At 38.7% G+C, this 12,059-nt stretch overlaps 1 protein-coding gene across 7 annotated transcripts in view; it reads right to left on the reverse strand.

Annotated features, from left to right (window-relative positions):
• CEP112 (centrosomal protein 112) overlaps positions 1–12,059 on the reverse strand; it is a 558,138-nt gene that overhangs the window by 382,245 nt on the left and 163,834 nt on the right. For all 7 annotated transcript variants that reach the window (XM_023212015.3, XM_023212013.3, XM_023212018.2 and 4 more), the window contains one exon: positions 1,811–1,890. In XM_023212015.3, the coding sequence (XP_023067783.2) occupies positions 1,811–1,890 (80 nt within the window). The remainder of the gene's footprint in view (positions 1–1,810; positions 1,891–12,059) is intronic.

Below are 12,059 nucleotides of genomic sequence, written 5' to 3' on the forward strand. Positions count from 1 at the left end.
CAGGAGATCTAGCTTGCACACTCCTTATGAGAATCTAATGCCTGATGATCTGAGGTGGAACAGTTTCATCGCAAAACCATTCCCCACCCACCCCCTACCCATGGAAAAATTGTCTTCCATGAAACCAGTCCCTGGTGCCAAAAAATTTGAGGACCGCTGATTTAAAGAAATTACCTCTTCCTTAGATTTATAAAATATAAATCAATAAACCAATGAAGAAAGGATAAAGAAATTTAAAAAGAACAAAGGCAAAGTAGAACAAGAGAGAAAAAGTATGGTACATTTCATGAAGTTCATGGAGAAATCTTCATGAAGAAAGCTGTTAATTATTTTAAAGAGAAAAAAAGCAAGACTGGGCCAGGTGTGGTGGCTCACGCCTGTAATCCCAGCACTTTGGGAGCCCAGGGCGGGCAGATCACGAGGTCAGGAATTCGAGACCAGTCTGACCGACACAGCGAAACCCAATCTCTACTAAAAAAAAAAAAAAAAATACAAAAATTAGTCGGGCATGGTGGCATGTGCCTGTAATCCCAACCACTCAGGAGGCTGAGGCAGAAGAATCATTTGCACCCAAGAGGCGGAGGTTGCAGTGAGCTGAGATCGCGCCACTGCACTCCAGCCTGGGTGACAAAGTGAGACTAGTTTTGTTCGAGATTTATTTAACTTAATACCTAATGAATATTATTGTTCTCTCCTGATTTCATCTAATTCATATTGACAAGGTAAACAAATAAGTCCCTCTGTAGATTAAAAAAATGGATGTCTTGTGATGCCATAGTTTACAAATCACATTAAAATGTTCTATTCAGGAACTGAGCCAATATATTTTATTAACAAGCAAAGTGAGAGAGAAGGAATGGTTATGCCATCTTCCCAGGCAGAATTCGATGTGTTTGATCTTGGGTATTCTTTTTGGCCTTTCTGTAAGTCATTCTTACTTGGAGGTTTACAGAAGCAAGTAAAATAAAATTACTGATTCTCTGGGAGTTAGCTAGGTATATTGAGCTCAAGAAAGCTTCTCCTCTTAAATCACTTTTTTGGGTCAGTCAACCTATTGACCTTCCTCCAATTAAACTTTTATCATTCTGTACCGAATTACCAAATGTCTTGAATATCTCTCCAACTAAACTGTATGGTTCTATGGGAATGTACTACACACTGGCTGACACATGGTGGAAACTCAATTTATTGAGTTCAGACTTCACAATAATTTATGTTTTAAGTTATCTAAATGAATCAATGTTTTTTCAGCTAAAAACTGCAAGGTCAAACCTAGTAATAGGAGGACCCAATCAGTTTAGTAAATGAATGGAGAAGACAAATAAAATCTAATATTTTAATGTATGCCTAAGTACACTAAAACGCTAAAATACCAAGTATATCATAAGACAAAACTTTTCCTAAATAATGCCTGTATAGTAATCCATTTTCAAATACAACAACTGAAACATTTCATTTCTCAAATTGCTCAACAAAATCTACAGAGGAATTTCTAAATGTCCTAAGACCAAAATCTCAGTTTTTAAAAAATCTGTTTTCATTTAAGAGGGAGAAAGCATCTGAAACCACTAAGTTCTATTTTCTTACATTCCTATCACTTAAAAACAGCTGAACTGATTTTTCTTTTTTTAAAAAAAATTACTGGCTAGTAATAAAATCCTGAAGATAGAGATTTGTGATGGAAAACCGATGCAAACTAATCCATAGCAAAGCTCTTATAAAAAGATAGTGTTTAGGTCCCAGTTACTTAATTTGGCTCACAGTTTAATAAAGGGTAGTTTTAAATCAAATGTATTACAATTTTACTCACTTCAAAGCTTCCTCAAATTTATGAATTTTCTTTTGAGTATCTTCTTTTCCTTTATCAAGTTCACTCTGCAAGTCATGAGCCTGCCATGACAAGAATATGGAAACTTTATTGGAAGACAAGTAAAGTTAACTTAAAAGAGACATACAAACAATGAAACAGTGATCACAAATCCATTTTTAATATTAAATTAGATTTAGATATTTCAAGATAGAAACTTGGTCTGCCATAGAATGATTTGAATACTATACTCAAATACCTATTTTCTGTTCAAAGTGAATTTCTTGAGTCTACCTGCAGGTGAATTCTTTTAAAATAAATTCATAAGTTAAAAGAAAATGAAAAAAAGGAACACTTTTGATTTTTTAAATTATATTTTAATCAAAGAAAAATCTTACAAGATTCAAGAGAATACAATAAACAATGTGTCTATATTCCCTGAACACAAAATGTTTATGATGAAAGGGTCTTCTCTTCCACAGCTGGGAATAATTTGTATAACCATTTACTGAGTTTGGAAGGAAACTGCCACCCCTCCCCACCCACCATGCCTACCTCTTTCCCAAATGTCGATCATTTGAGTAAATCAGATGGCAGCATCAATAACAAGGGCTAAATGAAAATTTGTCTTCAGCCAGGCACAGTGGCTCACGCCTGTAATCCCAGCACTTTGGGAGGCCGAGGCAGGCAGATCACAAGGTCAGGAGTTTGAGACCAGCCTGACCAACATGATGAAACCCTGTCTGTACTAAAAATACAAAAATTAGCCTGGCATGGTGGTGCGCACCTGTAATCCCACCTAATCAGGAGGCTGAGGCAGGAGAATCGCTTGAACCTGGGAGACAGAGGTTGCAGTGAGCCAAGATCGCACCACTGCAGTCCAGCCTGGGCAACAGAGTGAGACTCCATCTCAGGAAAAAAAAAAAAAAAAAAAAAAATCTGTCTTCACAAAAAGCTCTTCATATGCATATGCAGATAAACATAACCAATGTGGACACTATACGGATCTTAAAATATAAAAGGGAAACTTTGGTACAGTGGACGGAAAGGAAGGAATGAAACAGCAGCCATGGCTCCACATACATGGCAACTGAGGATGCAGAGCCCAGCTGGGAGGGGAGGCAGGAAAGCTCGAGTTACTTGGTGGGGCGGGAATACTCACTCCAGACCTGCTGGTAAGCAAGGTTAAGCAGAAAGGGAAATGAGTGGCCAACAGGTTCAAGAGAGAAATGACAAGAACAACAACAAAACACAAATACACTGTGACAAACCATATCAAACTGAATCAGGGCTAGTCAAAAATACCTGTAGTTAGCTATTTATATCAGTTTAAACAGAGACCTATTTAACTCAACCCTATCTTTAACCTCTTCTTTTTAAAATTCTTTTGGATTTCTTCTCTCAGTGTTTTAGTAAATAAATACATTAATAAAATAAATGTTTGCTTATAAACTAAAAGAAAGTGAAGGTAGACAGGAAATTTTCCAAGATAATATCGAAAAGCTCCTATGGGCTGCTATGAATGATAATCTCAAAACTAAGAATACACCAAGAGGCAGAGAAGAAAAAGCAAGAGAATTAGAAACCAGTAGCCACTCTCCCCCATATTTTAAATGGTAAATTTAAAGTATCTCATAAAGACTATTTGTCTTACGAGAAAGAGAAAGAGCAACTTGCCTTGCAAATTTTTGCCACTACATTTATTTTATTTTACATGGGGGAAAAAGAAGTCTGTTGTTCAAGTTTTTAACATGTTCAAGTCTCAAATTGTTATTTTGGATCCCTAATATGTATTACAGTGTTTGGCACATAGTAAGCACACTACACTGGAGTACAAACATTACTAAAGCAACAAAAGCACCATTTCAAGGCAAAACTAGTCTTTTTAACGTGGAGAATCAAAGACTAAAACCTCAAAATGAAATTCAGATACGACCTAATGCAAAGATCCTGGAAACATGTTTTTATATCAGTAAAAAATAAAATCTTACGTGAAAAATCACCCACCAACTTAGGAAAAACACACAGAGAAAAGTAAATGTATTCAAGTAAAAGGTTGGGGGAAGGACAATTCAGAAGAAAGTTAAACGAAGAAACTAGTAAGTGAAATGTTATCTTACACTGGTGTTTACTTACACATATTTACCTATCCTTTTGCTTTAATTGTTCTTTGTTATTCAAGTTCTCTTACAAGTTGAATTCGGCCCAAATCATACATTTTCTTCTTTTAATAGAGGATGTTCTTAGATTTATTGATAGCACTAAAATATTATTATTTATGCCATTTTTTCCTGTTTCCTAATTTTTTATGTTACTTTTTATACATGGCATTTTGTTACTGTCCCCAACTCCTCCATGTTCTGACAGATTGATACATAGAGACAAAAAATGACTTTTCCAGCTTTATTGCCATATAATTGGCAAATAAAGTTATACATTTTTGAGGCATACAACATGGTGTTTTTAAAATTTATTTTAATTGACAAATGACAAATTGTATATACATATGTGCGAAGTTTTGATACATGTACACATTGTAAAAATATTAAATCAAGCTAATTCACAGTCATCATATAGTATATATACTTATTTTTGTGATGAGAACATTTAAAGTTTGTTCTCTTAGCAATTTTCAAGTATACTACAGATTATTATTAATAATAATAATCATGTTATATCTCCAGATACTTATTCCTCCTGTCTAAAACTTTTTTTTTTTTTTTGAGACAGGGTCTCACTGCCACCCAGGCTGGAGTACAGTGGCACAATGATAGCTCACTGTAACCTCAAACTGCTGAGCTCAAGTGATCCTCCCACATCAGCCCCCCAGGTAGCTAGGACTACAGGCATGTACCACCACACCTGGATAATATTTTTTTAGAATCAGGGTCTCACTATGTTGCCCAGTCTGGTATAAAATGCCTGCCCTCAAGTGAACCTCTCTCGGCATCCAAAAGTGCTGGGATTATAGTCATGAGCCACTGTGACCAGCCTAAACTAAAACTCTGTACCCTTTCAACAGCATCTACCCATTCCCTGACATCCCTCCCCACCCAGCCCCTGGTAACCACCATTCTAGTATCTGATTCTAGGAGTTTGATTGTTACTTCAGATTTCATGTATAAGTGAGATAATGCAGTACTTGTCCTCCAGGACCTTCCATGTTATTGCAAATGACAGGATTTTCTTTTTTAAGGCTGCATAGTATTCCACTGTGTTTCCTCCATCCACAGATGAACACTTAGGTCAATCCCATTCATCCATAGACAAATACTTAGCTTGATTCTGCATTTTGGCTCTTGTGAATAGTGCTGCAGTGAACATAGGAGTGTAGATATCTCTTAAACATACTGATTTCATTCCCTTTGGATATAAACCCAGAAGTAGAAATTGCTGAATGATATGGTAGTGCTATTTTTAATTTTTTGAGGTACTTCCACACTGTTTGCCATAATGACATTCCCAACAACAGAGTAGAGCAGCTCTCTTTCCTCCACATCCTGGCCAACACTTGTTATCCCTTTGGGGTGTGTGTGTGTGTGTGTGTGTGTGTGCGCGCGCATGCGTATATGTGTGTTAGCAAAGGCCATTCTAACAAGTATGAGGTAATATTTCACTGTAGTTTTGATTTGCCTTTCCCTAATGATTAATGATGTCTAGAATTTTTCATATACCTGTTATTTGTATATCTTCTTTGGAAAAGTGTCTATTCAGGTCCTTGGCCCATTTTTTAAACATCAGGTTATTTGTGTTTTTGCTATAAAGTTGTTTTAATTCCTTATACATTTAGGATATTTGCCCCTTATCAGACAAATGTTTGCAAATATTTTCTTCCATTCTGTAGTTTGCTTCTTCACTCTGTTGATTGTAAATCTTTGCCACTTTGTATATCCAGAATGGTAATTTCCAGGTAAAATTTCAGGATTTTTATAGTTTTCAGTTTTACATTTAAGTCTTTAATCCATATTGACTTTATGTTTGCTTATGGTAACAAGGGAAGGGGTCCAGTTTCAATATTCTGTATATGGCTAGCCAGTTATCCCAGCACCATTCATTGAATAGGGAGTCCTTTCCCATTGCTTGTTTGTGTTGACTTTGTTGAAGATCACATGGTTGAAAGTATGCAGCCTTATTTCTGGGTTCTCTGTTATGTTCCAATAATCTATGTGTCTGTCTTGTACCGTACCATGTTGTTTTGGTTACAGTAGGCTTATACTATAGTTGAAGTTGGGCAATGTGATGCCTCCAGGTTGTTCTTTTTGCTTACGATTGTCTTGGCTATTCGATGTCTTTTTGGTTCTATATGAATTGCAAAACAGTTTTTTTCTAATTCTGTGAAGAATGTCATTGGTGGTTTGATAAGAGTACTGCTGAATTTGTAAATTGTTTGGGGCAGACTGGCCATTTTAACAATATTGATTCTTCCTATCCATGAGCAAGAAATGTTTTTTGATTTATCTGTGTCATCTCTGATTAGATTGAGCAATGTTTTTATCCCATTGTAGAAATCTTGCACCTCTCTGGTTAGGTGTATTCCTAGGTATTTTACTCTTTTTGTGGCTAATGTGAATGGAACGGCATTCTTGATTTGGTTCTCAGCTTGGATGTCGCTGGTGTGTAAGAATGCTAGTGTTTTTGTACATTGATTTTGTACCCTGAAAAAATACAGTTTTTTATCAGATGAAGTTGTTTATCAGATCAAGGAGTTTGGGGCAAAGACTATAAGGTTTTCTAGGCATAGAATCGTATCATCTGCAAAAAGGGATATTTGACTTCCTCTCTTCCTATTTGGATACCTTTTATTTCTTTCTCCTGCCTGATTGCTCTGGCCAGGTTTTCCAGTACTATGTTAACTAGGAGTGGTGAGAGAGGGCATCTTTACTTTGCTGAGGTTTTTAAGGGTATGTCTCCAGCTTTTGCCCACTAAGTATTATGTTGGCTGTGAGTTTCTCATAGATGGCTCTTATTATTTTGAAGTATGTTCCTTTAATGCCTAGTTTGTTGAGAGTTTTTAACATGAAGAGATACTGGATTTTATCAAAAGCCTTTTCTGCAGCTATTGAGATGATCTTGTGGGTTTTGTCTTTAGTTCTGTTTATGTGATGAATCGCATTTATTGATTTCCACATGTTGAGTCAACCTTGCATCCCAGGGATAAAGTATACTTGATTGTGGTGAAGTAGCTTTTCAATGTGCTGCTGAATTTGGTTTCCTAGTATTTTGTTGAAGACTTTTGTATCAATGTTTATCAAGGAAATTGGCCTGAAGCTTACTTTTTTTGTCATGTCTCTGTAAGGTTTTGGTATCAGTATGATGCTGACCTCGCAGGATGAGTTAAGGAGTCCCTCCCCCTCAATTTTTTGGAATAGTTTCAGTAGGAATAGTAGCAGCTCTTCTTTACACATCTGCTAGAATTAGGTTGTGAATCCCTCTGGCCCTGGTTTTTGTTTGTTTGTTTGGTTGGCTGGTTGGTTGGTAGGCTTTTCATTACTGATTTAATTATGAAACTCATTATTGATCTGTTCAGGGATTCAGTTAATTCCTGGTTCAGTATTGGGAAGTATTCTTGTATGGTTTTTCACATCTCAGTTTCCTTCAGTTCAGTTCTAATTTTGGTTATTTCTTGTCTTCTGCTGGCTTTGGGGTTGGTTTGCTCTTGTTTCTCCGGTTGCTATAGTTGTACTATTAGGTATCTTTCTAACTTTCTGATACGAGTGCTGAGCACTATGAACTTCCCTCTTGACACTGCCTTTGCTATATCCCAGAGATTCTGGTACATTGTACCTTTAATCTCATTAAAGAATTTCTTGATTTCTGCCTAAATTGCATTATTTACCCAAAAGTCATTCAGGAGCAGGTTGTTTAATTTCCATGTAATTATATGGTTTTGAGTGATTTTCTTAGTATTAATTTCTATTTTTACTGCACTGTGGTCCAAGAGTGTAGCTGGTATAATTTTGCTTTTTTTATTTGCTAAGGATTGTTTTGTGTCCAATTGTGTGCTTGGTTTTAGAGTATGTGCCATATGCAGATGAGAAGAATATATATTCTGTTGTTTTGGGTGGAGTGTTATGTAGATGTCTATACATGCATTTGGTCAAGGGTCGAATTTGGGTTCTGAATATCTTTGTTAGTTTTCTCCCTTGGGGTATTGAAGTCTCCCATCATTATCCAGTGGTTGTCTAAGTCTTTTCAGAGGTCTCTAAGAACTTGCTTTATGAGTCTGGGTGCTCCTGTGTTGGGTGCATATATATTTAGGATAGTTAGGTTTTCTTGTTGAATTGAGCCCTTTATCATTATGTAATGTCCTTCTTCGTCTTTTTTTGATATTTGTTGGTTTAAAGGCTGTTTTGTCTGAAATTAGAATGGCAACCCTTGCTTTTTCTGTTTTCCATTTGCTTGGTGGATTTCTCTCCATCCCTTTACTTTGAGCCTATGGGTGTCACTGCCTATCAGATGTGTCTCTCAAAGACAGCATATCATTGGGTCTTGCCTCTTTATCCAACTTGCCACTCTGTGCCTTGTAATTATGGCATTTTGTCCATTTACATTCAAGGTTAGTATTGATATATGCTGATCTGATCCTGTCATCCTAACATCATGTTGTTAGCTGGTTATTATGCAGCTTGAGTTTGCCAGCCCCACCCTAGCCAGAAACCCACTGCTATGCCAATGCTGCCACCAGTGTGAATGCACACACAGATGCCAGTGACCCCTCCCCTCTATGGTGCCACTGCTGCCACTGTGAATGTGCATATAAAGGCTGGCAGTCACTGGTCTACCAGTGCCCCACCCCAGCTGACAAGGGTGAAACCTGCTGTACTACAGGTTTGTTTGTGTGGTTGCTCTATTGTGTCATTGGTCTACGTACTTAAGTGTGTTTTTGTAGTGGCTGGTAATAGTCTATCCTTCCCATGTTTAGGACTCTCTTCAGTACCTCTTGTAAGGTAGGTCTGGTGGTAATGAAATCTCTTAGCATTTGCTTGTCTGAAAAGGACCTTATTTCTCCTTTGCTTATAAAGCTTAGTTTGACTAGACATAAAACTCTTGGCTGAAAATTCTTTTCCTTAAGAATGCTGAATATAGGCCCCCAATGTCTTCTGATTTGTAGGGTTTCTTCTGAAAGGTTTGTTGTTACCCTGATGGGCTTCACTTTGTAGGTGATTTAACCCTTCTCTCTAGCTGTCTTTAATATTTTTTCTTTTATTTTGACCTTGGAGAATCTGATAACTATGTGTCTTGGGGATGGTCTTCTTGTGTAGTACTTTGCAAAGGTTCTCTGCATTTCCTAAATTTACATGTTGGTCTCTCTAGCAAGTTTGGGGAAATTTTTATGAACAATAACCTGAAGTATATTTTCCAAGCTACTTGCATTCTTTCCCTTTCAGGGACATCAATAAGTCATAGATTTGGTCTCTTCACATAATCCCATATTTCTCTGAAGTTGTTTTCATTTTACTTTTTTTTTCTTTATTTTTGTCTAACTAGTTATTTCAGATAGCCATTCTTCAAGTTCTGAGACTCTTTCCTCAGTTTGGTTGATTCTACTATTAGCACTTGTGATTGTATTCTGAAATTCATGAAGTGAATTGTCCAGCTCTATCAGGTAAGTTTGGTTATTTGTTAAAAAGGCATTTTCATATTTCAGATCCTATATCATTTTATTGTATGCCTTATAATCCTTGGATTGGGTTTCAACATTCGCCTGAATTTCAATCATCTTCGTTTCTGTTCATATTCTAAATTCTACTTCTGTCATTTCAGCCTGGTTAAGAACCATTGCTGGGGAACTACTGTGGGTGTCTGGAGGTAAGAAGACACTCTGGCTTTTTGAGTTGCCAGAGTTCTTGCTCTGGTTCTTTCTCATCTGTGTGGGCTCATGTCCCTTCAACCTTCGAAGTTGCTGCCCTTTGGATGGTGGGGTTGCTCTGTTTTTTGCTTTTATCGCCACTGATGTCTTTGGGGGTTTGTGGCATAAGGTGGGGTCCATCAACTGGCTTCATTTCTAGTAGACTTTGAGGGGGCCAAGGTTCAGCTCAATACTCCCACACTGTATACTCTAACTCTAAGGGGCTGGTATCGGGTCACTGGCTTTGCTCTCTGGTCCCTCAAAGTTGGGAACCTGCTGTGTTAAATGGGCCAAAGTGTTCCTGGTCTGATGGCCACAACACTCCAATGAGTGGTGCCAGCCAAAGTGCTTCATCAGGCAGTGGCAATGTGATTCATGCTTGTTTGCATCTGCCAGCAGTAGTGGTAGTACAGCAGTTTTCACCCTTGTCAGCTGGGGCGGGGCACTGGCAGACCAGTGACTGCCAGCCTCTATATGCACATTCACAGTGGCAGCAGTGGCACCATGGAGGGGAGGGGTCACTGGCGTCTGTGTGTGCATTCACACTGGTGGCAGCATTGGCATAGCAGTGGGTTTCTGGCTAGGGTGGGGCTGGCAAACTCCTTGTGCATATTCACACTGGTGGCAATGGTGGTGGGAGACAGGGCCACTGGACTCCCTGAGTGCTTTCATGCCAGAAATGGCAGCACCGCAACACAGCAGCACGTGGGGGACAGGTGCATTCACGCTGGCAGCAATGGCGCAGTGGGGTGCACGCACATCACCACACCAGCATGGAAGGGCAAGGTTCACCCACGCACACATATGTTGATATGGCAATGGGGGATGGCCATGGGTGAGAGCTTGCTGGTAAAGCAGCATGGGGGAGACTGCAGTAGAGGGAGAGTGTAAGTAGGCTGGTGCATGTCAGTGGGGGCCACTCTGCAGGAGCTCTCTGACAACCTGGCACAGTCTGCCAGCACAGGAGCTATGAGGACCCTGGGGTGGCATCCTGGTTGGGCATCTGAAGACTGCACTGTAAGCAGGCAAAGCCAGGCTATGGCCCTAGGAGAGGCCAGCAGATGGGAAAGTTCAGGTAAGACTGGCCCCATCTGCTCTGTTCAGGTTCAACAATTTTTTAAGGCTAGAGTCTCCCAGAGGAATATGGCGAGCCTTAGGGAATAGGCGACCCCAGCCATGCCCCCCTGCAGACATTCCCACATCAAAACTCTCTGGGCTCCGTACAGGCTGGAGTCCTGCCCCAACCGTCTCTTTAAGCAACTCTCTCTGCCAGCTCAAGTGTGGGAGTCATGGGGTCTTCTGCTGCCAGGATTCCAGAGGTCCAAGGCAAGAGCAACTCACTCCTTGCCTGCTCAACTCACCCATTCCCCAGGAGTCATTAGGAGCTAGGAAGAAGACCCAGTGCATTGCAGCCCCATGCAGGGTTCCCAGCTTCCTCCCCTTTCAGCCCAGTGTCTCTGTCCTCCCTCTGTCCACTCTCAATAACTTGCCTCTGAAGATTGACTTGGAATGCGCCAGTCTTCCCAATGTCCTACACCGTGGTGGCAGACATTCTTTCTAGCTGCATCTAGTCAGCCATCCTTTCTCACATTTATTGATTTACCTATCTTGAGCAATCCTTGCATCCCAACAATAAACCCACTTGGTCATAGTGCCTGATCATTTGATGTGCTGTTGAATTTGGTTTGCTAGTATTTTGTCAAGGACATTGTCTTTGGAAACAGATTTTAACTACACCAACGATGCCATAAATATTTCACAATTATTTTTTATCTAAATCCCTCTAATATTCAGCAAGTTAAAAATTAATACCTATGCCCTGTTAAAATAATAGCTTGGCATATGTTTACTTCTCCCTCTCCTAGCCATTTTGGTTTTCTTGTATATCATCTCGAGACGCTGAGGCAGATAGTGGTTTTAAATTGTTTTAACTTTACATACCTTCTTTTTCAAGATTCTCTTCTGACATTTCCATTGTTTATATTGTGGTACACAATAAATATTTAAATTCATCTCTATTTTAATTTTGGCATTCACCAGTACTTTTTCATTCTTGGAGTATTTTTTTTTTTCTTTGATTTGATCTTTTGTTTATCCTTAGGTTGATTAAAGTCCATCATCCAGTAATTTTATTTTTCAAAAAGAATATCCAAGTGCTACATCTTTTGAAGCTTTGCACATTCAATACTGTCATTCTGCTGCCTTTACGCATATGGGTACAAGATTCTTAGCACAACATTTTCGCCTAAAACACAGCATATGTTAGTTTCTCTATTGTTTTATGACATTTAGATTTGCAAATAAGAAGCCTAAAGTCACCTAATCTTTGCTTTCCCCTCCCCCTGGTCTGGACATTTATAAAAATCATTCTCTTTATACTGTAATTCAAACATTTTTAAAAAT

Source organism: Piliocolobus tephrosceles, chromosome 16 (assembly GCF_002776525.5).
Source record: "Piliocolobus tephrosceles isolate RC106 chromosome 16, ASM277652v3, whole genome shotgun sequence".
Classification (NCBI taxonomy): Eukaryota; Metazoa; Chordata; class Mammalia; order Primates; family Cercopithecidae; genus Piliocolobus; species Piliocolobus tephrosceles.